The sequence below is a fragment of the Alligator mississippiensis genome, chromosome 6, assembly GCF_030867095.1.
Source record: "Alligator mississippiensis isolate rAllMis1 chromosome 6, rAllMis1, whole genome shotgun sequence".
NCBI classification, from domain to species: domain Eukaryota; kingdom Metazoa; phylum Chordata; order Crocodylia; family Alligatoridae; genus Alligator; species Alligator mississippiensis.
Window position 1 is genome coordinate 82609519 of NC_081829.1, and position 27781 is coordinate 82637299.

At 41.4% G+C, this 27781-nt stretch overlaps 1 protein-coding gene across 1 annotated transcript; it reads right to left on the minus strand.

Moving 5' to 3' along the window:
• ABRAXAS2 (abraxas 2, BRISC complex subunit) lies at nt 1-27622 on the minus strand. Its single transcript, XM_006278823.4, has 9 exons — nt 27511-27622; nt 25538-25628; nt 22698-22734; nt 19313-19379; nt 16295-16485; nt 15831-15950; nt 15074-15158; nt 10102-10216; nt 1-2336 (listed from the first exon to the last, which is right to left on the minus strand). Exons 1-9 carry the CDS (start codon nt 27580-27582, stop codon nt 1870-1872), a joined length of 1245 nt encoding a protein of 414 aa, XP_006278885.2. The 5' UTR covers nt 27583-27622; the 3' UTR covers nt 1-1869.
• Nucleotides 27623-27781: the final 159 nt, after the last annotated feature.

The window sequence follows — 27781 nt, forward strand, 5'->3', positions numbered from 1 at the left end:
TCAAAACTAAACTGCATTTTCATATGCTGACACGTGACCTTCACTAACATGGAACTTTTCTGACAGATATGAAAATATATTTACAGGTTTAAATAAAATTTTACTGTCACATTTAACTGCTTTGTCAGAGATATACATTGCAGGTTTCTGTGCAGCATAAAAATAAAAAAAAACTTTCTTGCACATGAAAATCAAAACTGATGAGATAGCAGCAGCACTTATCACACCAGTACTACAGTTGCTTGCAGATAGCCAACATTAATAAAACTGGAACAAATTTGCTGTTAAAATGGATTGTAACATTTGAAAACAAAAGGCATTGAGTTAAGGCTACACAGAATAATGTAAAATAGTTAAAATAGACCATAAATGTTTAAGACAAACACCCAACAGAAGAGTATCAGTTTTAACATCTTTTCTTTAACATCACTTTTCCAAAACCATTTTGTTTTATTTAATACAGGTAAAAAGAGGCTAATGAACATATTTTTGCCTTACATATATAATATATACTGAGATTTCCACCCTCTGTAAATCGATATATTTAAACATTTAAACAACTGTTTTTTGTTCTTCTGGCTATTAACCAAATCAAAAGGAGAGCCTATTCATATTTTAAGATGCTAAATGTATGTGCTAACCTCATCATACACTTCAAGTTTTGCCATACATATTTAAGGGATACAGCCCAATAGTACACAAACTTTTTAATGGCACAATTGCACATCTTTTGGGTAAAGTTAGAATACAAGCAGTAATTAAATAAAAATATAAGTGCATCCAAACATAAATTCTCTAAATATACCACACTTCATGTCTCCAAAATGGCAATTTTCTGACAAGAGCTGCAAGTCAAATTAAAATAAACATTTATGTATTTCACCCCAAGGCGAAAAGAAGTAATAAACCCAGGGAAAAACCTAAACAACCTTCCCCCACCCAGGCCCCCTATTTCTTACATAAAATAACTGGTAAAGAAGTATAAATCCAATACACAGATTGCAAATAAATTGCAATAAAAAGTCTATGATGTTTGCAATTTATAGTTTTCAAAGTCCAATTGTGATGGAATTGATGATTTTTTGTCTTTCACCATTTACTGCTATGTGCACTTCATAATTTACTACAAAAAAAGAGATGGTAAATGAGGCTAGTGTGGCATAAAGTCACTGTAAACCCACCAAAACCAAAGTAACTAAGCGTATGACATTCATTTGGATGATTTACCAGTAAGTTTTTCTACAGGAAAAAAAAAGGCAACCATCATTTTAAGTGATATACACAGGCTAGTAAAAAAAGTTGAAACAACCCGCCTTCTTTATTAAACAAGCATGCTGATAGAGGAAGGTAGAGCACAAGCTTCCAAATCAGGCTTCTTGGAATTATCAAAATTTATTTTCTGGCAAAGATCAATTTGGCTCACCATAGAAAGTTGCTCTGAAGGCTGCTGAAAAACTGTTTCCCTTTCAAAAACTAAAATTCAAGGCATGATAGTGCAAGAGGTAAGTTTTGATTTTAGACCACATTGTTATTTTGTAGACTGACTGTGCTTAGTCGCTATATGCCAATTTATTGTCATAAAGAAAATATGACAACAAAAGCTACATGGTTTCTATAAATTTCATTCGGCCTAAGTTTACCAGTACATCCATGACCCTCATCTGCATTAGTACAACTTGATTTCCTAGCGATTCCATTATAAAACTTGCAAAATGTATCACAAGGTGAATAAGCCAACTAGTGCAAGTCTTCTATGTTTTCTGTGCACAGTAATTCTTTGTAGTTCATTTCATCCAGGTTAAATCCCCAAAAATTGTTTTGAAACAATTATGAAAAAAAAAACAGTGCCATGTTGAGTTCCTGGTTCTATTAAATCTGCGAAGTTTGACTGTTCCTGGAATCTCCATCAGGATGTGTCAGGGGTCGTGAATCCCTTGTCTGCGAGTATTCACTGTCAGATGATTCTGTAGGTTCAAGCAAGTTCTCATAATCACTGTCTTCAGATTCATCAATATTGTCACCAACTGCTCTTTGGGAAGAGGGCATGGATGCTCCATTACCAGAATACTTCAATCCTGCATTTGTGGAAACATAATTGGAAGAGCCAACAGCCTGTGGTCGAGGCATGAACACGCTGCTTTCCAGAAGACTATGACCGACAGTACTTTCTTGATTGCTTGCACTGAAATCAGAATAAGGAGGAGGAGGATCTGAGGCATCTGAATCTTCAAGTGTGCAACCTTCCACAGCGAATCCAGTGTAGGACATTCGTGGAACAAACATAGGTTCCAAGTTGTCAGTTGACATTTGTCTGTTTAAGATGGCTTGCTGCTGTCCTACAAAAACAAGAAAATGAGCAAGTTCCAAGTATATTTCAAAGCATATAAAATAATCTAGTTCAGGATACAGAGCCATAAATGACTTCTTTCTTCCCTTCTTCAACACTGCTATCAGCTATTGGTCAACCAGCTCTTCTACATTGACTTTCCTCTCAGATTTTAACTCCTGGATCACTTTTTCTCTTTAGTCTTCCACAGACATCCTCAGTGACTTTAATTTCCATGTCAATGACCTGTCTGTCCCCTTATATTCACATTTCCTCACTCTGTTTCCATTGGCCCTGAAGCCAAAGTTCAACTCTCCCACAAACTAACGGGAACATTCATTTGACATGGTCTTTAAGCACTACTCTCTCTGATCTGATACTGAATTCTCAGTATCAGACCATCACTTGGCCTCTTCCAATACTGAGCCCCAACCTCCCTCTAAGCTTTGTCACTCATTCTTTTCCCAGGACTTCCTTTCCATCAGCACTGAAAATCTGTCTGTGGTCAGCCCTTCCTTTCCTTTGTGTATTTTTTAATTGATGTGGCTGATGGCTCTCTCAACACCTCCTTTTTCAACTCTAGATTCTTCGGCCTTTTTTTGTATTATAAACTTGATGGCCAGGCTGATACTCTGCTACAAAAAATTCTCTGCATTCAGTTGTGCCAAGTTTACTTCTCCAAGTTAATTGAATCTCGTGCGCTAAATGCCTGCACGCATTTTTGCCATCCGTGACTCGCTCAAAACCTCCATGTGTTCTGCCCCACTTCTCTCTCTCTGCACAGGGTCTCACCAAATCTTTCTAAGAGAACTGACAAAATGCGTGACCTTCCCCATCTGCACACTGCCTGACATGCCTTTCCTTTACCCCTCATCTTCCAATTCTCTCGCATCCCACCAGCAACAGATGCAGGGGATTCTTATCTGATCTCCTGGTCTACCTACCCCTATTGCTCTGCATCACCACCCTGACCCATTTTTGGATGACATGAGGGGACAGTCCAACCCCAATCCATTATCATTTTGTGCCCACTTCCATTTCCATCCTTCTCTATGACCTCTCACTCTCCTCTGGCTTTTTCCCTTCCATCTTAGAAATCCACCTTTGATTTCATTTATTTTTCCAACTACATCAGCCCCCTTTCCTTCTTCCAAGCTCATTGAGTATGCCATTTACAAGTGCTCTCTGGAATTTCTTCTAATTCAATTGTAGACCAATTTCAATCTGCCTCCCAGACTTTCCACTGCACTAACATTGTTCTCCATGTGTTTAAAGTCTCTTTTTGGCCAAATCCCAGAACAAGAACTCCTCCTTGACCTGTCGGCTGTCTTCCATTTGTAAACAAAAACCAAAAACAACTTATGGTCTCTGGGTTTCCATTACTTGGTCCCTTTCCACTTCTCTTACCTCTCCAATCCCTCCTTCAATGTTTCCATTAGAGAAACTAGAGAGCGATTACAGCTTTCTACAGGGATCTCTTAGTCCCCTTCTCTCCTCTGAGCATTATATCTTATATATTAACATAAATTCAACTATCATCCCTATGCCAATGCCCTGGCAAAGTATCTCTCTACCCCACACTTGCTTCCTTATGTCTAAATTAGAAACGTTGCCAATCTGACTTCTCGTATAGCTTTAGCCATCAGCTGAAGCTCAAAATTGCTAAAACAATTGCTAAAAGAGCCCTCCTCTTTCCCCTCTTTCAAAACCTTACTGCCATCCCTTTTCTCCTGTATTGTGGACATCACCAACCTCCTGTAACTGAGGCCTGTTTTGCTGGTGTTCCTATTTGAGCATGACCTCTCTCTAGGTCCTCACAGCTTGGCTACGATTATTTCTTACAAAAGTCTTTCCACATCACTTCTCAAAGATTCAGCCTTTTCTGTCCATCTACACAGCTAGAACTCTCTCGTTATCTCAAGTCTTGATGGCTGCAATATCCTGCTCTCTACATGACACATGATATCTTGTCCTGCTCATAACCATACAAAATGCTGCTGTGAAAATCATTTCTCCAACCTGGACCACATTGCCCCTTCCTTTGCATCTTTGAATTGGCTCTCTCATCAACCAGAAACTACTTTTAATCATTTCTAAGATATAATCACTCCCTTCACTCCCTATCATTTTTCATTCAGTACTGAATAACTGGGTCATTTCTTACTAGGCCACAGTGCTAACCTCCACTGACCATTATTATATTTTCAAACTCCTTTGTGCCTCCTTCCCTGGTGCTCCTCATGCCTGGAAGCAAGTCCATATAAACATCTCTGAAATACCTCATTAGTCTTCTTCAAATCCCTCCTTTCCTATGTTCCCTAAAAAATCTTTATAATATTTAGGCAAAGCAGGACTGCTGTCTATCAGGCTGATTAGTATTTCTCCTTGGTTTCCTGTATTTGTCCATCTATTTTAAGACTATTTTTTAGTACACTCTAGTATAGGGTCTACCTTTTTATTCTGTTTCTGCATTGCATCTAGCACACAGAGGTCCAGGTTTACTTTTGAAATTCTTAGGCGCTCATCCCCTTGCTATACCTGTGGCAGATTAGGGTACTTTTGGTGCCTTTGGGCAATATTCCTTGTAGTTGTGCAGCATGGATGCTTGTGTAATTTCAGGATTAGGTTAGGCAAGGATTTCTATGGGATGATTTGGATAGGGATTATCCTGGCTCAAGCATGGGGTTGGACTAAGTGACCTCTGGAGGTCCCTTCCAGCCCGACTTTTCTATGATTCTATGAAATGAGGTTTCTTTTGGTTACTGTTTATGGAAAATTCAGATAAAAAAAAAGTTCTATTGTGTTTCATGTGGAAAACTACCCATAGCTTGTGAAAATGTATTCTATTTTTAGGCAGACAAGGTTCCTTGGGTGAATTTGATATCTTTTATTAGACCAACCCAAATGGTTGGAGAATAGTTATTAAGCAAGCTTTCGGGTTCAAAAACCCTTCGTCAGGCTAAGGACGCTGCAGCAGTTGCTGCGTGCTCTTAGCAACTTTATTGAAATAAGCCATTTTTCTGCATAGAAGTGTTGCTTTAAAAGACTTAGGTGTATAGTGGAACGTTCAAGCCCTAGAACAATTTTCCCATTACTAAAATGCCTCATTTGCCTTGTGTCAGATTAGAGTCGTGAATGGAATGACCAATTGAAGTAAGGCCAAAAATAAGGCTGAGTAGCTCCATCTACCTTGAATCAATACGACAGTACTGACACAAGAAAAGGGAGATGTCCCACACATTTTATGGTGAATTAAGTGTACAGCAGGATTCAATTTTTATATACCATATAGTATGCAGTGACACACAGAGAACAGAGTTTTGCAGAGCATAAGAACTGCAAACAGTACATACTTCGGCACTTCCTAAAACATATTACTGTGCTTCTAATAAAGTTGATTTGATTTTATCTGACAGTTTCTAGTGAAGTCTCTAAAATACAGCCAGAATACATATCCTAAGGCGAGTAGGATATCCAATATAGCCATATCCCAGCTACAAATAACTGCTGGGAATGACAGCCTTTTGGATAAATACTATTCCTTTGGAGATTTAAAGTGTAAAAGTGTGCTTGCTCTCTTTCACTTGGCTGAAGAAACGAGACAAAACGGTCAACTCTTCCAAGACAGGGAAAACAACTTCCAATACTGTGAAAATGAGAAAGTAAGAAACCAGCCCTGAAGCCTAGCAAAGCACGATCAGATGACATCATGCAGACAAGCCATGCATACACTTTCCCATCCTACTCCATCTCCTGTCATTCTTATCTGCTTGGCACGTGGTCTCATGAATGGCCTGTTGCCCACGGCCCTGAACACACGACTACCCCATATTCTACATTCCACCTGAATATTCTGCTTACCATCGTTCAAAAATCCCTCCCTCCTTTTCTCTCTCTCTCTACCCTCATCCTCCCTGTCTTACATCTGCTAAAGCTTCACCACTGTTTCCTGAAAAAATTATGAAGCACTTTGCAAAGCCTTTCTACCAATAAGCAAGTTTCTTAAAGATGTATTCAGCTTTTACAAAGGAGGGACAGCATGGCACCAGCCCAAATATGTTCAAACAATGGGTTTGCCTGAGCCAGAAAATTGTGGAGCAGCAAAAAGAACTGCTGAACAAACAATTTTACTACTCTTTTTTTCCCTAGTAGCCATAAACATATGCCATGAAAATTATTCTGTCAAAATATGATGTAGAACTGTAATGAAAAACATGGAGTTTTGATGGGGAAGACATTTCTACGATAGTGAGTTAAATCAAACCCCAGCAAATCAATACAAAGAATGTTTGCTCTGGCTCTCAAAACACATAATAAAAGAAATGCATCCAGAGCTTAAATCTCCAGGTGAATAAGGTAGTCCTGTTCTTCCTTATATCTTGCATCATTTGAAATAAATCAAAGGATTGCTGAATCCACTTCCCTAAAATAAATACCTTATACTGGAATATACTAGAATATTAGTTGATGAAAAGTTTTGAAATAATGTTCTTCTAACTGAAACACAAATTTCTAATACAGAAGCATCACTGATAAAAAGGAAGCACTCGGAGATATTCGGGATTTCAGAAAAACACTCAATTATTTGCTACCAATTGCTGAATGTAGGACTATCTTCAAAATATACCTGTAAGGATTCTAATTTAGCATCCAAAAATGATATAATAATTTCAGCACTTTTATTTGCTGTTGGAATTAACTTAGAACATAAAGCAAAACTGATGCTGAATCAAGTGCTAACTGCAAAGGGGAAGAATAAACGCATTAAAAGATTAAATAAAAAAGCCTCAGCCTAAAAGCATTAAAACCTTACAAGCTAAAACTTCTAGTCTCTTCCAAACTTTGGCCAGAGATCACATAGACCAGTGGTAGCCAACCTTTTTGGCAGGCATGCCACGAATCCGCCCGAATCCTGTCCCTGAGCACCACTCCAATCCCCTTTCTTTGCCCAATCAGCTGCTCTTTCTTCCCCCTGCCCTGAGCTCTCTGCTCAATCTGCTGCTGTTTTGTCTTTTTTCCCCCCCTTAACTCCCTGCCACGATCTGATACTCTGCTTTTTGTTTCCAGCCCTGTCTCCTAGGGGTGCACTGATAAAGATTTTCTTGGCCGATACCGATAGGCAATTATTAATCAGCCATATTGGCCAACACTAATCCAATAACCGATATTTAGTAATAAAGCTTGTCCAACGAGTTTTAGTTCAAGCACCCCCACTGCCATTTCTAAGTGTGGGGATGCTGATACCCACCCCTGTACTCCTGGAGGCTCCCCCCGGCAGGGGAAAAACCCTGCTGTACACCCAGGGGGTAGGTTGGGGAGCAGCTGTCCCAGTCCCCGCTCTTCAGGCTTGGGGCAGCTGTCTGAGCCGAGGCTGCCCAAAGCTGCATGGTCTCTAAGCACTTTAAGTAGAATGCCTCTTGGAGTTGCTCCAATTAAAGCAACACCTCCCCCACCACTCCCAGAGCCTCTCTGCTGGGAGAAGGACCCTCCTGCATGGGGGGAGAGGGGGGTGGAAGGGGAGCAGCTGCCTTGGCCCCTGCCACACTCTGCCCCCAGCCCCTGGGGCACAGAAGCCCAGGCACTGTGGGTTAAGTCACACTGGGTCAGGCCAGGCAGCTCCGCCAGTCCCTCCCTACCCTGTTACCTCTGCTGCATTCACACCTTTTACAGCACCTGACCCAGCCCCAGCCCACGCCACACTGTAATCCAGCTCTGCTTGCCCACTGGTGAGGGGATGGAGGGTTATCCAGAGTCCCCCCAGCTCAAGGGAGGGAACCCAGGTATCTGGGGGCCCTGGCATAATTCATGATTGGATAACATTATCGGCTCCAACGGCCAAAAAACCCCACTAATGTTAATTTTCCTTTTATCGGTGCTGATCTGATACCCAACCAATATATCAATGCGCCTCTACTATCCGCCACTGTTGTGCTGCTGTCCCCTCCACGGTCTGCTGTGCGCCACACAGAGGCTAGTTGTGCTGCTTGTAGCACACAAGCTGTAGGTTGGCCACCCCTACTAGAAAATGATCCAAGCAGCTGGCCTGCGTCACTAGTTACTCCATTAACTGGTTGTAACTATCTGTCCATATGTTGTTTCCAGTGCCAGTTTCCTCTTTTTTTTTCTCTCTCTTCCTCCTTTCTCCTGTATTTTTCCTGTTCCTCTAACACGGACCCTTCCACCCACTCCCCTGCAAAAAATGAACAAACACTATGTCCTGTCCTGCCCTCCCTGGACTACCTTCTTCTTTTAAACAAACACCATCATTTTTTTCTCCCTCTCCACTTCCCCTTCAGGATCCACATCCTAATACCACTCATAGCCCAATGCAGCAGAACCCACATCATTCATATCTAGGTGGCTCACAACCTACTTAAGTCAGAGAGAATTATATTAAGGATGAACCACTCAGGGTTTTGTTGTTTTTTTTTGTTTTTTTTTTTTTTTACAGCTTTTGCTTCAAAAGGCCCTGCTTTGCTACTCAGCAGAACCACCTCAACAATCCCATACAGCTGTTTCCTGTGGCTCCGTATGCCCTCAGTTAATTTACAAGCCCTCATCTTTGCAAGGGGGTTGGGAACTTCACTTTCCAAAGTATCCAGGTTACACAGTACTACCATATTAAGCTGAGATGAGAGGCCCTACTGTACCATGCCACCGATCAGAAAAGTTCTTCTCTAAGGCAGGCTTGGTTTCCCAGTAAGTGCTACCATATTTATTTGCATACCATACATACCTTTCCCCAAAAATTGGCAATTAGAAATTGGGATGCATGTCTTAAGGAAACTCATTTCCAAACAGTTTGTTTAAAAGTATGTTTTAGCATATTGCGAAGTGACATTACTTCACATACACACACCATAACTCCCAGCTTCATACCCACGGTATAGTCCCATGCTTGCTGGGGCTAGTTTATGCAAATACATGTTATCGTGGTGTGGCAGAGGCATGACTGGCCAGTTCTGCACCCCGGGTGATGGTGGTACACAGTATAAGAGCAGTGGCCAGATACCTTCCTTGCTCTCACAAGCTAAGTCTGGTACTTAGCACCATCTGTTAGCCAGTGATCTGGCCTTGCATCTTTCACCTCAAAAGCAGTCATAGCGGTACAACTTAAACTAAATATAATTTAAAATTTAATTCTTTACCGCAGGAATCTACATTTTCCTGAAATTGTGTACATTTAACAAATTGTTTAAAAATGCCTGCTGTGTTTTGGATTAGCTTGTATTTTAAACTGTTAAAATCATCATTCCAAGGTATACCACACTCTCCCATAGTCTATACGCTCTTGGCAAGATAATATGTCCTACAATCCAACAATTTGCAGTAACTTAAAATGTGATATGGATCTTGGGCAAGAGCCAAAAAGACCCCAGGTGACAGGTATTAATAAATTGCACCATGTCGCCCTCTTCAAAATTCTGTTTCAAAATTTCAATTCTGTCAATCCAGGCACAGGATAGTCTGAGATTTTTGCAAGTGAAGTATGCAAATTATGATTTTCATCTGGATTTCAGAATACGAAAATATTTGCAGAAGTATCTTAACAATTCAGGTATCACTTCAATAGAAACTCATTACATAGCCATCCTAAGTATCAGCATGGAAGACTAAAGCCATTAGGATGACAATGTGTTTTGTTTTTGTTTTCTAGTTTCATAAAATAGACAAAGACAAGTAATTCATGACCAGTCTCATGTACCCATTTAAAAAAAAGTCTTTTGTCCTTATAGATCCTGTTTATGGAACAACAGAAGTATAAGGAAACTTACTTGTTTCTTGTTCCTTTTCATTTTTTCTTTGTGCGATTTGCTTTTTTAGCTTGTTTACATCAGCTTGAAAAGATTCAACAACTCGTTCACTTTTTTCTACATCTATACATACTGCCTGGGAGAAAAACATTACAAGATAAGTTGCAGTCAGATGCTGTAAAGATAATAAAATAGTCTTGCAACTATGCCAAAGAATGCTGCCAGACTAGAAGCAATACAAATGCAAAAGCAAGAGGACCAGGTACTGCACCAAAGCATAAAATTAGAAGTTCCAACTGGTTTCCTACCTTGTAATCATGGTCAATGCTCAACTGGTGCATGATGGAAAGTGAATTCCCAATCATTTCACCCATGGGGGAAAGGCGCATATTTTAACATCTGTTGGAAATGACTCAGTCTAAGCTTTTCTGAACTTGATTTAAAAAAAATAATTGAGGCTACATCTGGACTCACTGAAACTATGCTAGCAACAACGTTGTAAGTACACAGCTTATGCTGATGTAATTTAAATCTAAGGCTGTCTGATACTCCAGGTTGCTCACTGGAACGTGTTTAGATAGCATCTATGATATATTTCAACTGAGTTATAGCTGGGCACGGAAACAAAAGTCAAGGGACAACTACACTACTTGCTCTCTTTCCTATTATAACTCTTGCGTGGATACTACCTAAAGACCTTTTACTGCAATTTGTAAAGATTTATTAATTCAGTAAGTGTTCATTTACATTGGTCAGGAAAGGATGAAGCCATGCAATTATCTTTCTGGGAGCGATCTACATACGCAAACAATGTTGGCGAAAGCAATTCCCAGTTCAAAGGCACTGTGCAATTGCAAAACATTTTGATCTACGTTAAAATAGATTCTGCTCCTCTGCCTAGTAACAAAATAACTTTTAACCATACCAAGGAAGTAAACTTCGGATCATGATCATGTCTCCCAACAGAGTTTAAACATGATTGCTTTTGAAGCATGTATAAAGCCTAAGGTACCACTAAACCTTAAAAAAAAACCCAAAAAACTTACAACTCTTTGAGGAGAAGCTTTAAGTCAGTGATTCTCAACCCTGGAGTCCCTTGAGATCCTTTTAAGGATGACAGTATTAGCAGAGTTAGGTGTGTAAACACCTACACATGCTTTACAAGATCAACTCAGAGATTTCAAATAAGAAACCAGCGTAAAAAATATTCTGATCTGTTGCTGTTTTTGTGAGCTCTCTGCAACTGAAGAATTGCTTTATTATTTTTTCATGGTTAAAAAAAAAAAAATGAATGAAAGATAAGAGCTGGCATTTTCTGAGTGGTGCCTTTAGTCTAAAAAAGTGGAAAATCATCGCTCCAAGAAAACAATTCTCTTGGTGTACATTTCATTTGCACTGATCTCAATTAGCAGTGCACCGGTAAAGATTTTTGGGGCTGATGCCAATGGCCGATCATTAACCAGCCATATCGGCTGATACTGATCTGATTACTGATATGCAGCCCGGCAGCTTGAAGAGCAGTGTCCAGCTGGTAAATCTGTGGGTGAAGGGGGTGGGGAGGGAAGGGACGTGTGGGGGCAGACCGAGGCCCCCGAGGTGAAGAAGGGAATAAGAAAGGGGCTTCTCAGTCAGGGCAGGGTGAAGGATGGAGCCGCAGCTCGTCTGGCAGGTGCAAAGGGGGGGGGGCAGCAGCTCCCACCACTGTGTGCACCTCCGAGGGAAGCATGGGGGGCAGGTGCCCCCTGGATCTGTGTGGTGACGGTGGGCTGCCCCTGCTGCACGTTCAGGAGCAGAGGCTGCACTAGTCTCTTCCCGGCAGGGGGGGCCAGGCAGGGGTGGGTTGAGTGGAGGCGGCTCTGGGAGAGGGCTACAGGGAGGGACTACAGCCACCCCAAAATTAGAGTAGCCCCCACTCCCAGCACCACCCACCCCACCCCTGCCCAGCCCAAGCACAGCCCTGGCCCAGCCCCCACACCGGGAAGCAACTGGCACAACCTCCAGCACCAAGCACACAATGGGCAGCCTGTCCTTGCCCCATTCACAGATCCAGGGGGCACATGCCCCTCCTCCCCCCCACCCAAGCCTCCCCTGGAGCGGTGCAAAGGCCCCCTACTCCCCACATGAGCCACAGCTCTACCTGGAGCCCCACTGCAGCCGGGTATTGTCTGCTTTGCCCCTGCTGCACTCCCTCCCTCACTGTGGGGGCCACAATCTGCCCCCAACATGTCCCTTCCCCTCCACAGACTTACCAGCTAGTTGATGCTCTCCACGCTGCTGGGCTGCACTCCTGGCCACATGCATGCTGTGGCAGTGTGCATGCATGCTGTGGTGACACATATTGGCAACATAATTGGCCACATCAACCAAAGAAAAGCCGATTGCCAATAATGTCATTTTTCCTTTTATCGGTGCTGATACAATACAGAACAATGTATAGGTGCACCTCTAACCTCAACTACAAAGCATCCATGAGGGTGACACCATTCTTTTAAACATAAGAAGCGCCATCCTGGGTCAGACCAATGGTCCATCTAAACCAGCATCCCTGTCTCTGACAGTGGCAGGAGTGAATTCTTAGAACAGGGGTATCAAACTTATGGCCTGTGGGTCAGATTCAGCTCATGGAGCTGGCCCGTGGGTCCCAGACTGACCCCACACACTGCGTGCAGTCCAGTCCAGATCAGGCTGTGCCAGAGCTGACACGCAGGGCTGTCTGGCAGAGCACCACACCCAGCATGCACCTCAGGCCAGCCCTCTGTGCCATGGGCAGTAAGTGCAGCTGATCCAGTCCTGTGCACCATCTGCAGCAACCAGCTCTGCTCCAGGGCTTGCACAGGACATGCACTGCATGCTGCGCCTGACCGGCTTGGCCCTGTGTGTTGGCACCAGCACAACCTGATCCAGACCATCCCCAGAACCAGTGCTGCAGGGCTAGTCTGATGGGGCACAGCATGCAGCGTGCACCCTGTGCCAGTCTCTTGCGTCACATGAAGTGCTTTTGATGCCAGTTCCAACCCATGCATTTCCTCAAGCCCTGAGCCTGTTACACCTGGCACAGGGGATCAGCTCTGGGAGTGCGCTGCATGTGGCACTTTGTTGGATGGGCTTTGGTGAGGCTGACCTGACATGCAAAGCTCATCTAGTCCTGTGTAGCCAGATCAGTTTGACACCCGTTTTAGAGGGACAGCACTAAACCAGGCATCTCAAGTGATCTATCCTCCGTTTGTTACCCTTCCCAAGTATCCACTATCATTGGTTTAAAGATGCCAGCAGACACCTCTCCAACTCTTCCATTTTATAGCTATTAATGGATTTATCTTCCATGAATCTGTCTAGTCCCTTTTTGAACCTGATTATACTATCTGTCTTCTACAATCTCCTGTGCTAATGAGTTCCACAAGTTAACTAAGTGCTACCTAAAAACAGTATTCTCTTGTTAGTTTTAAACCCGTCTCCTAATTTCAGTGAGTGCCTCCTCGTTCTACCTCCTTCTTCTATACATTTCTACTAAGTTCCTAAAAATTAAAATTAAGGGGATCTGCAGTTGTTCAATTAAACATACGGATAACATTTTGTTTCCAGTTTTGCAATACTCTGTGTGTCCAGGTCAAACAACATAAAGAAATGTTAAGTCTTTACAGAGGATAAAGGAACGAACACATAAGCGTGCACAAGCAAGCTTAGTAATGCTATATATATGCCAAATGAAAGCAAGGTCACACTTCTAACAATGGGAAGGTAAATTCTGTTATCCTTCTCATTAGCAAAACAGTGATTAGTGCAAAAGCATACATTTAAGCCTACTTATTCTTAGCCACAAGGAAGCATTACATAAATTTACACCATTAACAAATTGAATGAATTCATCTGAGAATAACTGCATCTCTTTAAAAATACTGCTCAGAGACAGCATGAAATGTCTGGGAAGAGAATCTTTTCATTATTCAGTGACCTGCTCTGGCCAGCATTCAAAGCAGGGCTGGCAGGCTCGAAAGAGAACAGCAACCATCTGGATATTAGCTGAGACAGAGATCAGTTCTGTTAGGGGCAAGTATATGTTAAAATTATACCAAGGAACTCTCCCACCAAGGATACAGAATTAATCATTTAAGGCAAGATCTTTTCATCACACAAGGAAACTAAAATGGTGCAACCTGAACAGGGCAGTTAGTCCCACTTTTATGCAGGCAGAGTCAGTAAATAGCTAGTCTTAAATCCATCTTGTTCTCTGCAGCATAGACCAATCAGCACAGCTGAACTGATGTCCAGAAGGACATAACTTGCTACTCATAAAAATCGGTGACAGATTACCTCAGAGCAGATATAAAGCAAGAGTCTTGGAGCAAAATCCAACTGACTCGCAATTCCCAAACATATGCTCCTGAGGCAGCAGGACAGCATACAACTATCTGTCAACTTATATCTTGTCCTGAGCAATCTAGTCCATTGCAGATTTTTGAGGCAAGTTCAGTAGTAAACCATTTGGGATCTCACCTACAATTAGAACAACTTCTTAGAAAACAGTTGTAAACTATAATAGCTCCAAAATTCTCTATAGGCCCCTGCACCTGTGTGAAGCCCTACTCACTTCCATACGGGTCTGGGGGAAAGAAATCCACCCACACAGATCCAATCACACACCTGAGGACAAGGTCTAAACAGAAACGAATAAAAATGTTCTTTGATACCACTTAACATTACAATTATCCTCACTCAAAAAAACCCGAGTGAAGGCAGCCAGAACCAATTTTATATATATATATATATATATATATATATATATATTCATCATCATTACAATATATTCTGTCATATGTGAATATCAGTTGGTAGCTGGTCAAGCCGTAGGTGGAAGCAGTATAAATTTTTAAATATTAAAGAAAAGTAACGTTTATTTCCTTTTAAATATAAAAATCAAATCTGGGTGTTTTTGCAACTCTGGGTTATCAAAGCACAAGAACAGAGGCACCAAATAATAAATAAAATTCATTACCTGTACTTTTTCCTGAAGTGCATTATAAACCTGATATATAGCCCTGATGTCCTTCATGACTCCATCTTTATCAAAAAAATCAGTACTAAAAAAATAAGCAGAAATAATTACTTAGAAAGGATAATATCACAGCTTTCTCTTTCTGTCTCTCTCACTCTCTCCCTGAGCTACATTTCTCCAAATCACTTTTAAGCGCTCATTTTTACATGTACACAAAAGCTAAATTCGGATGTTGCTAAAAATGTGTATGTCCCAAGAAGCTAGTATCCAGGCAACAACACATTAGCTGTTGAGGCTCTTCCTGGAACAAGAAGCAAAACTTGCTGAGTTAATAAGACTGGACTCTTACATCTTTCTCCCAGAACCAATGTAAAAGCTGGGAAATTGTGATTATCATATAAAAATGTTATTTTGCAGCATTAGTGCATTTTATTCAAATGACCAAGCCCATAAGGCTACTCTTCATACAGTATCCTCACTGAAATCTATGGGAGCTCTTTATGTGAAAACGAGTATGCAGTATCAGGCCATAACTGCTCATATTAGCATTCCTTTTCTTGGAAACTTATAACTTTGATCCATTTAAACAAATATGTATGTTTTGCTTTTCAGAAAAAAAGTACTACACAAAGCAGAAGCAAATGACTATACAGCTTCAATACTTTGTTGTTTCTTGCTGAAACACATATTGACACCACCATTGGGGAGGTAAAACTGTAGAGCTGCATGATTATGAATAAGTAATAATCCCACTCACCCATGTTCCTTAATAACTTTGGCGTAATTCTGAGAAGTATTTGGCACCGAAGACACTTTGTATTCCTGCTGACTGGTATTCCCTAGATTAGGAATTGTAAGTGACACTCTTTGATTATACCTAGAGAAAAAAAAATAGAAAAAGAGCCTGCTATAAATTTTATAACATATTTGGCAAATGTGGATAGTGGATCAGTCTCTGAGCACAATCAGAGCAAAAGGCCCTCAACCCCTTTAAAATGTTAACTTCCAATCTAGATCAACTTTAAGTGAAAAACTTTTCACATTCAAATACAGGCTCTCTTTTTTTTTTTTATTAATGCAAAACCAACATTTACCAGTAGATGGATCTATCTTCCATACCCCTTACATTGTGGGTTGTGCAGTAGTGACTACTGTAGACCATCCTTAGCAACTCCTTCCTTAGGAGTATAATTCAAACATCTACGCACAAAAATTGTTTACCTTCGGTTAGGTCTGAAAAGCACGTATTCTAAAGCATGTGTTGAATTATTTGCAGTAGAAATGAAGCTGAAGAGAAGGAAGACAAGGTCAGGCACTCCAAGAATGTGTGTCAGCTGTTTATGAATGATGTGCTCTCGGTATGACATTTGCTGCTGAGTATTTCTCCTAAATCGGTACCAACCAATAACATTCTGTGATGAAAGTATAAGAGAAAAACAAAGCATTAATTGAGGGATAAAGATTTACAGTTTTATCTTTTGAATTAGTCAGGGTCTAACTAATGTAATTAAGCTACTATAATTCTGACAATCTCCAGAATTCCCTGTAGTATAATTATAATTTTGAATGACTACAGATTGCTTGAATTTTACACACACTAATATCTCATTTTACAATATACCACTTAACCTTTCAACTTTTTCTTAAAATTAATTATTTTAATGGTATCTAGCATCCCACATACATTTTGCAATTATTTAATCTAACAGCCAAGTTTTGGATCATCTTCCATTTGCTGAACTTGTTCAGTTTTTGAACACAGCAAAAAGGCTTCATTTTGAAGACTGCTGCAAAATATTATTCACTAGTGTTATATTATGCAATACATTTTCAATGCCATACATCACAGAACAAATTTGTAAATTCATGTTTGTGCATGGGAGCTGTGGGATTAATTTATTGGGTATGGTGCTGAAATTATCCCTTTGTGTGTGTTTTTATCATAACAGATTTGCAAGCATTCATCCTGGTAATTTAATGAGTACACCAAATACTAACACACATTTAACTCCATAAATTAGAATTCTACATGAAATACAGGAAGAATAATGAAAATAATTAGCATTAGCCAAACATGGCTGAGTAACAAACACAAGAATATATAGCAGTGGTGCCTAACTTTTTTGCCCCATGGTCCAGAGGGATCATGCTGAGTCTATCTGTGGGCTGGATCCAGCCGGTGGGCCCAATCCAGCCGATGGGGCAGCAAGGAGGAACCCAATCTGGCCATGTGAGGGGGATAACCCAGCTCTGAACTGGCCGTGAGGGGGAAGCTGGCGTGACATGGCATGGCCTGGCCCCAATTCAGCCCTGCAGAGCGTGGGAATTTGGCAGCAGAGAGGGGTGGCAGTATTACTTGCCACTACCCTCCCAACAGCAAATTTCCCAATCCATAGGGAAGTTCACAGGCCAGATGCTATAACTCCACAGGTTGAATCTGGCCTGTGGGCCAGACGTTGGGCACCTCAGAAAGAAGATGTCTATAGATTCAAAATAATAAAGTGAAATCTGCATGTTAACTGAACAATGTACATCTGTTGTATTAAATACATTACAAAATCAGTAAGCAACATTACTTTCAGTCTCTTTATAATACAGTTTATAGAGCTATGGATTTTGCAAACCTAGTAATTAGCTAAACCCAAGACAGCATATACTAATATGTTGTTTATTTTAGTTGATGGTAACTTAATGGACACTAAGGATACATTAAATCAGGAGTGCTGAGTCACATGACACATAAAAGCTTCCCCTCCCAGTCTATTTCCATACTGCAGATAATGCATCTTTATTGTGAGTCTAACTGTCCAAATAAAATAAAACCCAACTGAAAACAAGTTGGACTTTCAATCTGAAAATGTGCATTACAGCCTTAAAAAAAAAAATGCTAGACAGCTTTAATAAGTGGCTTTGACTTTGTCTCCTGAATTGAAAGACTGAAGCTTTTCTCTTTCTTTCAACAACAGTCAAGAACATTTTGCTCCCACACATCATGTTTATATTGCTCTGTAGGAGAGCTATGGGACTGCAGAATCAAATATTTGAGATGGGAAAACCCACTCAATCACCAGCAGTAGATATATAGCTAAAAACATATACCAGGCACTTGTTTTTGCAGAAGCAAACTGACAAGAAGAATGGTTACAATGAAATAAAAGTTATCCAGCTGATGACTACTGCAGGATCCCCTATTGATACATGTTTAATATAATGGGTACACTTAAGGCTTTCCTACCCTGCAGGGGAAACTAGAGGGCTACCCCAATTCAACTGCTGTCATGCATGAAACACCTTACTTGAAATTGGTTGGGCCTTCAGGGGGCAAAGGCTGCAGTCCAAATTAGGCTAACTGATCAACTGAGATCTGGTAACACAAACCCGCTGCATAATGAGACTTATTTTGCAGTGTGGTGGCTCTTACTCAAGCAAAGCTAATTTACATTGAGCTCAGCTGAGTTAACTCTACAGTGAAAACACACTTTAATTGTTGCTTCTAATCTAAAACTTAGTTCTGCCTTTTAGGATGATCAGATCTGTTAAGAATAGATGAAACAGGCATTGGCTAATTATATAGATAGGGCACTACTAAATTAGAAATTTCCCTGGATGATACTTTGAGGAAAATCTTATTCTCTTTTACGGTTGATTGCCAAAATGTAAATAATTTTATTTCATAACTGACTACACTATTATCAAGGTACATGTGTAATAAGGCTATGACAATATTTGAATAATGGCTACTTTCTGAGTCATTCCTGTTTCAGTTTAAAAATACTGGTGAAAAAGTCTGAATTCCAAAGTCTCGTGTCATAAATTTGTAATATGTTATTTTTAAGAAATAGTATCCGTTCATGTTCTGTTGGCCTAAGCAGCACAATACAAGTCTAATTCAGCCACTGGTGAGTAACTGTAGGCTAACATTAACCAATAATTTCTGGAGACCTGGCACATTTGATTTTTTCTTCAAATTAATAGGAATTTGGTCCTCTTCCGATTTGGGTCTAGTTAACTCCAGTAGACACCACAAAACTGCACAGAATAAGCTCAGTTCTGGGATAGCCAGGGAGGTTTGAATCAAATAGGCGACAGATTTGTAAGAAAAAAACACTTGTCCTAATCCAATCCTTATTTTTCTGATTCTCACATGTCATATAAAGCTACCCGTGATCAATTGTAGGCCTGGAATGCCACATAAAGAAAAAATAAGATAGAACATGTGAGAAAAATATAGTAACTTACTTTTCTTCGATCTTTAAGAATCCTGTCCAAACTCTCCTCATTAACTTTGCCTGCATAGTCATAAAAGCTTAAACCAAAAAGAGGGGGGGAAAAAATATAGGTAACACAGTTTACATAGGATTCACAAGTCAGCTTGGTAAATATACAATACCTGATTCATCTTAAACTATATTATAATATAGTAACTACAACAGTTCTATATTTATCCAGTGTCACATGGAGAGCAGTGACAGCCTTTAATGACCAGTTGAAAAGTGCCTTCACTGTCATCACACTGCTTAGTTACATGGCAGGTATTTCCTTTGCAGCCCCTACACTAAAGGGCACTGTGAAAATCTCTTCAGATTAGCCCTTTGGGAAACAGAATGTGCTTCCGTCTAGCATCTCAGCAGCAGCAGCCAAGGAGGAAGGATGCAATTTCACTTTTCAGATAAGATGATCAAAAATACTTTGCCCCAGTCCTGCCATCAGACCCACACAAATGGACCCTAGCACTTGTGGAGTCGCACTGAAAACAACAAGTATCTGCACAAGTGTAAGGGTCCACCCATCTGGCCCCAGGTGCAGGACTGGATCCCAAGTCCTAACCAAAAGATGAATAGATTTAAGAATTCTAATGGTTCACAGGTCACAACAACAGGAAAACATTGGAAAATAGATTCCTCCTTCACTTACCTGCCAAGTCCTTAGTCTCTTTCAAGAGCTGATATCACTAACACCCAAAGCAGTGCAGGAAAATACTGTTTTAGAGGTCTATGATCTCAACTCTTGTAGGGGAAAAAACACAAAATCCTGAACTCAGTACTTGGCTGGTAAATAAGTGTGGAAATATAGTCTGTTTTAAGATGCAAATCATTTTGAATGTTATGACCACATTTCATTACTGATTTGGGATATTGAATAGTTTGTGCTCATAATCCTTTCACTTTCAAAATGCTTAAACACTTTCCTGCAAATTAAAATGCATCCAACTCTATCAGTCTGCTTTCCATACATTACTATATATGTAGATGGAATAATCACATGCAATATATAAGGAGGATATAAAGCAATCAGAATTAAATGCAGCAGCTTTGTTTTCAAACTGCATTGATTAAGTAAACTGGCCTTTAAAAATTCATTATTTTTGGCTGAGTTCCCACTGTTTGGAAACTTTGCTGCAACTAAACCCATCTTATTCAATATCAGCAATGCCACAGCTGTTCTCTTCCAACTATAAGTCTCCTTGCAACTGAGTACTTTTAAGTCAAGGAGCTATGGTAGTGTACCAAAAATATTTTCACACATGAAGGTTAAAGGAACAGAACAAAGAACAGGGTGCACTGGTCTGATGAACAACATACAAGCTCGGAGACTCTCCCCGACAGCAACTGAATTTAATAAACAATGTTTTATGTAAAGTAGTCACACTGTGAAATGTGGGTGACTTCTTTCCTACACTATTTCAGGGTCTAGCACCAACAGCCATAACTGGGAAGTGAATAGTATTAAAATTTATGATTATTTTGTTATGTACTGCATGAAGCAGTATAAGGAACCAATGCAGACATTGGAAAGAGATCACCAATCAGACACTGGAGTGTCATCCTGATGTGTGGAGAGCTTGGCACATCATTCATAGGGATAAGAATTTTCCCTTCTAATTATCAGACAGCAAATCACAGACTGTAGCTTCTCCTTTAATATAAGCGATATCAATCGCAATGTTTGAGGCACATGCCTTTGTAAATCTCTACAAGTCTCCAAATAAAAACAAACAGATAGAGCACAATAAGGAATTATTTTTGGAAAGGTCATTTCTAACCAAAAAACATCATACCGCAGATAGCAATTCAGAAATCATCTTTATGAAGTAACTGTAGGATCCATGGGAAAAAAATTGAGAGTGAGGCTACTAAATGGTAATATATGGGACTAGATTCCCTTTTGCATTCAGGCATCATAGAGGGGCTAGACAGCAGCTTGATAAGGAGAATAAGCAGCTGGTGCAAAGCTGGTGTATCAACCGTCTACACCGGGGTGGGCAAAATATGGCATGCGGACTAGATGCGGCTCTCCAAGGGTTTTTATCCAGCCTGCAGCAGGTCCCTCAACCCTGCCCAGCCTAGGCTTGCGGGGCAGCCTGAGCCATGGCTTGTGCAGCCAATCCCATCACCCCAGACATGCAGCAGGGCACGGGTGGCGCAACAGCTGGATTCTGCTTCCTGGCAGCCCTGGTGGTGGTGGCTCTTTCCAGCTGCCATTGCCAGTGTCACCACCAGACCTGAACCTGCTGCCCAGACACCCCCGCCTCTCCACCACACATTTACCGCCAGGAACACAAGATGGACCAGCCCAGGACATACACAGGCGGAGCATGCTCAGCCAGGCAGACGGGATGAAGCAGCGTGTACGTGGGGAGTAGCATCTAGGAGTGAGACAGGTGGGTGGGGACAGGGCTGGGATCATGGGGCCAGGGCCTGGTGCAGAGCCCGATTTGCTGCCTAAGCAGACTGCAGTTCTGCTGCTTTGCCCTGGGCCCCAGCCTTGAGCCTGCACTGTCACCACCCCGCAATCCCAGCCATGGCCCCACCTGCCCGTTCTGCTCCCTGACACTGCTCCCTGCCTGGCTGCAGCCCCATGCTATCTGCCTGGCCAAGCACAGCGTGCCTGCATAGGTCCCAGGCTGGTTTCCATAGAGACCCTGGGATTGCTGGGTGGTGTCAGCACAGGACTGGGCCCCAGGACAGAGCCACTTAGGGTGTTTCTGCAGCTGTTGCAGGCTGGGGATCGGGACAGGGACGGGATGGGGACGGGGGGGGGGAGGGGGCGCGCGTGGCGGCACTGATTTGGCCCACAACAGCTCATCAAAACCCCTAAGGGTCTCTCCAGCCCAAATAATTGCTCAGTTCTGAATGACACCATCCACTGGCCATTGTCTGGGTCATTAGCATGCTGCAATTCTACCCTAATAATCTCTTGGGGGCTAGCTGCCATCAGCAGAACAATCCCAAGGCTCCTCTAGCTTAGGGTGGGTTGCACATATCCACTAGCTACCAGGGTGTCCCACCTGGATCCTTGAGTGCCACTAACTCTTGCTACATCAAACAGAAACTTGATGAGACAGAGAATCTTGGCCATACTGCAACACATGGGTAGACAGATATACACCTTCTACACTGAAATTCTACATTCAAATGAATGTTACTATACCTGTCAAAGGATGTTTTAAGTGTCCTGTTGGGTGCACTACTTACACACATTGCTTTAACAAAACAACATAATGAGCAGTTGCAAATGTTACCAGAGACATTTGAAATACTAACATGTTTCAACGCACTGCTTATATTTGTATGCTGGGTTTACTGAACTGTGCAGTCAGAGTAAAATGACAGAAATGGCTTACCTAAAGAGTTTTGAACAAGGTTCATGGTTATGAATTTCTGTAATAAAAAAAAGAAGACATATGTCCCAGCTGTTAAAGACAAACGTAAAACTATGGCAGTATATTTCATGCAATCTTTTCCAAATATCAAATAGGAAACAAATAAGCACTTCTGTCTCATGCTGTATGTTGCTCCGCATCTCTGGACTACTCCCAAAGACACTGCAATTTGCCCCTGTAGGATGAGATAGTGTGACCCTTTGACAGCTACATTTTTTCTAACCTTCCAGGATAACAAACTAAGCCATTTTTAGCTGAAACTGAATCTAATAATTATATTTTAAAATATTTTTCCAAAGTTATAAGTTTTCCCCCCAACATATTTCTGAATTTTCACATATTTGTTTTTGATACAACTTTTCTCCTAGAAGTTTGTGCACACACTTATGGGGGCACTGACAGATAGGAAGCAATCACTGCAGAGAGATGTGCTACAAGAAACTAAAGTGGGTGATGCAAAATACAGGTTAATAGAGGCTAAGTACCACCTCCTAAGTGCCAGAGTCACTTGGCTCTCTATTTTCAGCCAAAGTAAAAAAAAAATCCAAGATCCCTCTATAAGCAACAAAGGTAATAAAGGGTCAGTACACTGGGGCAAATACATGAGAAAGTAATCAATAACCCTACACAGAAGATATTTCCCTTTTTAAAAGGGACTCAAGATTTGTTTCTAGCTACCAGTTCTTACACAATGTTTCCTTCCAGTAACTGTCTGCATTTATTTGCACCTTGCTCTACCAATTCTTTCAAATCTTCCCCTTTGATGTTCCCCAGGTTCTGTAGAATTTAAGCTGATATAATATTTTGTTCTCTACCAGAGAGAGCACCGAGCAGAAACAATGCTTGGTATCATCTTCCCTGAAGAATGACTCATCACCTGCTGCTTTGAAAGTCACAGACTCTCTGCTCACAATTGCACTTTCAGCTCAATCAGAATCAAACCACAATACCAAAGAAGACTCTACGCTTTAGTTTCCCAACACTTTCAGACACTGCCAAAGAAATCTCTGCACATCAATGTATGTGTGCACTTCTAGAGATTAAGTTGTAGTTGGCTATTACTGTTAATGATGCAGCTGTGAAAGTTACAATATTTTTATTTAATTGCAAAACAAAGGAATTTTTGCCAGCTCCAGATTTATTGCCTGGCATTCCTGAGGCTTGTGGAAACGATTCACTAAAAGCCAGTAAATCAAACTGTTCCAACATAAAACATAATTTTTTCTAACAGAAATAAACCAGCCAGGCTTCTAAAGAACCAGCCCTCATTCTCATTTTACTATAAAGGCCTGGTGTTGTACAATTAAAAAAGAAATAAACCAGTGTGGCCCTACTTGTGGAATTCAACTTTCAAAGTTGTGTAAGGAAATTTATATGTAGAAGAAAACCAGCAGATCTTCTCTATGCGCTCACTAATATACTTATCAAAGTACTGAGAATGTCAATAATTTTTCTTAAGTTAGCTCAAGGATAGGCAGTCTACACTTATAAGACCTTCACAAGTCTACTAATTATTTTGGCTTAGTTCTAGATACAAGCGGAAAAAGAAAAATACCTGTCTCTTGAGATTCTTAATTACATGGCTGCCATTACTATTTTAAAGTGGTTAACAGAACCTGTAATTTCAAGAGACATGTTTAGTTCTAAAATGGACTAAAACATAAGACTCATTTTGAAAGAGACTGTGTTGGTCAACCCTTACACATTCACAGATCCCCACTGAAGTCCCTGGTGGTCTGCCAGCACAGATCTGATTACAGGATTGCTGAAGGTAGATTTACTTTAAAAAAATCTACAACCAAAATAAATATTTGAAACAAGTGAATCATTTTGCTTTTATCTATACATATATCAACAAAAGAGAGCACCTAGCCCTTTTGCTATGTGCTCCTTTATTATTTTTAACCTTGCCAGCTATAAAAACTGACCACTCCTATTACAAATTCTCACTAATTAATTAAAATACCTACAATAAACCTGCAGCAAAAATCAAGTCAGATCTTTAAAATCTCCCATACGGGTCATGCTATTCTAGTAGTCAGCAAAACACATAGCTTTGTGAAATTTTCCTACAGGTCAATAAATTAAGCCTCCAGTTACACATATTCCACATATAATCAGCATATATAGCCTCACTGAAATCAAAGTGTCTACATACTGTGGTCAAGTTAAACAAGAGATTAAGTATTTGCAAGATTTGGGCCACAGGCTATCATTGACTATAGAGTGAAATGGGTTTCAAAGATTCTCTTCTAACGTTATTGCAATTCACTAGTCTCGTCATTGTCCAGGGAAAAGCAAAAGTAAACAAAGAAGACGACATTGTTAAAAGAGGTTTGTTTTTTTACATTATAATCTTAATGACAATATAATATTAGTTATATAAATGATTTAAAATGGTGATTTTAATTTTACCAGGTCCCTTTAACTGCTAAAGGGAAGTCAACAGACATGTTTAAACAAAGTCAAAGCTTGTCATGTTGTGCTATAAAATTCAACCAATTCACAAAACTTACTGAATGGTTAAGATAAGTAATATTTACATCACAAAGTAGTATGTTAAAAATGCAGCCCCACAAGGACCACACTTTTTCCCTGATGTTTCAGTTAGGTATGTACAAACATGAATGTGATTAAGCATATTTTAATTACAATTCTTGGGAGTTTAGAAAACTGTCTGGGCCTTACAGAAAAATGAGCAAAAATCCTTAAGGAAAAAAAAACTTTTATTAAAAAAGGAAAACTGAACTGAGTGACTGATCTTTTAGAGTTTCTCAGAGTTTGTGTTTAGCATCACTTACCAATTACTTGAAGAAATTCAGTGTTGCTGATCTGTGAGTCACTAATGCTAAACGTCTCCTCTTGTCTTACCTCTCCCAGCAAAAATCCTTCCTAAAATTAAAAAAAAAAAAAGGACACGGAATAAAAATAGAAACAAACCACTATTATACAGAAATTCACTGGAAACAGTCAACATTGGAAGAATCTTTAGTTCATCTGAACTTGTACTAAAAAATGATTTAAACCCATCCTTGCTTGAGGTAGGAATTGAGAAATACAGAAACAGAATATCTAACAGTCATGTACTAATCAACAGAAATGTTTCAACAATAGAATTTTGCTGATTTCTAAATGTAAAACAAATTCGTATTTTATGCTACTGGATCAAAAGCTTGGGTCAGGTTTATGCTACGGTATAAATATCTGGATTCTGGATTGCAATGGTATGTAACCTTTGATTTCCAACACTGAAAACAGTAATACAAGGTATAAGATGAAGATGATGCTTAGTTTACATGCTCTACCTATTCTAACTTAAAACCTATCCCACATTTTATGTGAATGACACACTGATCAAAGGTTCTGGTTCAACACAGGTGCTTAACTTAACTAGCATGAACAGTCCCTTCCAGGAACAATGAGGCTACTCATAAACGTAACTACACGCACAAGCATTTGCATGATCAGGGCTTAAACCACTCTGCCAAATGACCCTTCTACATTAAAATAAGAAGGGTGTAACATTTCTGCAGGCATGATAAACTCATGACAAATTCCACTTGGTTGACACTAGAAGCATAATGCCCCTCCCCTTTCTAAAATGCAATCAGTAGAAAAGCACAATTGCTGATAACACAACTAAACAGATCCCTCTCGAAAACCCTACTTCTCGCTCACAGACACCTACTGACGGGCATTTCTTGGATTGGGACGAGGATGCACAAGTGCTGGTCAGAGTAGGCCAGGGTGGCCAATCTGTGGCATGAGTGCCTGGGACAGCCTCTGCGTGCAGACTGGGGAAGATCAGGGAGGGGACAGGCAGCACACCGCCAGATAGAGCAGGGAGCAGAAAGCAGAGCAAGAGAACAGACAAGGAGCACAGGGGAAGGGCAGAAAGAAGAGCAGGAGATCACGCAAGGAACAAAGAATAGGAGTAGAAAGCAGAGCAGGAGATCAGGGGGACCCTGAAGCACCAAAGCAGAAAGCAGAGCAGGAGCTCAGACAGGGAGCATAGGGCAAGAGCAGAAAGCAGAACAAAAGAGCAGACAAGGAGCACAGGCGAAGGGCAGAAAGCAGAGCAGATCACACACGGAGCAAAGACTAGGAGCAGAAAGCAGAGCAGGAGACCAGAGGGATCATGGAACACAGAGCAGGAGATCAGACCAGGAGCACAGGGCAAGAGCAGACAGCAGAGCAGGAGATCAGAGGGACCCTGGAAAAAGCAGAACAGCTCAGACAAGGAGCACAGGTCAGGGGCTGAAAGCAGAGCAGGAAAACAGATACAGAGCACACGGTATGACCAGAGGGACCGCGGAGCAGAAAGCAGAGCTGGAGATCAGAGAGAGAGAGAGCAGAGGGGATACGGAGCAGAAAGCAGAGCAGGAGACCAGAGGGATTATGGAACACACACGAAGCAGGAGATCAGACCAGGAGCATAGGGCAAGAGCAGACAGCACAGCAGGAGATCAGAGAGAGAGAGCAGAAGGGATAAGGAGCAGAAAGCAGAGCAGGAGCTCACGCAAGGAGCAAAGGATCAGAGCAGAAACCAGAGCAGGAGATCTGAGGAAGCACAGAGCAGGAAGCGGAGCAGGAGATCAGACAGGAAGAACGGGGCAAGGGCAGGAAGTGGAGCAGGAGATCAGACAAGGAGCAAAGAGTAAGAGCAGACAGCAGAGTAGGAGACCAGAGAGTTCCTGGAGCAGAAAGCGGAGCAGCAGACGGGGCCGGGGAAGGGGCGGGTGGGGGCGGGGCGGGGCGCGGGCCGGGCACCTACGTGGTCCGCGCTGCTGTTGGCGCTGCAGTAGCAGACGGAACTGAATGTGTATCCCGAGATGGAAGCCGCCATGACTGAGACCACCGCCGCCGCGGCCGCCGCTCCCACAAGCCCCCGCGCCGCGCTCCCGCCCGGCTTCCGGCGCCGCGCGGGGGGCCTCTGGGAAATGTAGTTCGCAGCTGCGAGGGGGGGCTTCTGCTCGGCCAGGGGCTTGCCAAGGGGGTGCGGAGGTGCATCGTGCCCCAGAGCCCTCCACCTCGTTTATTTCTGC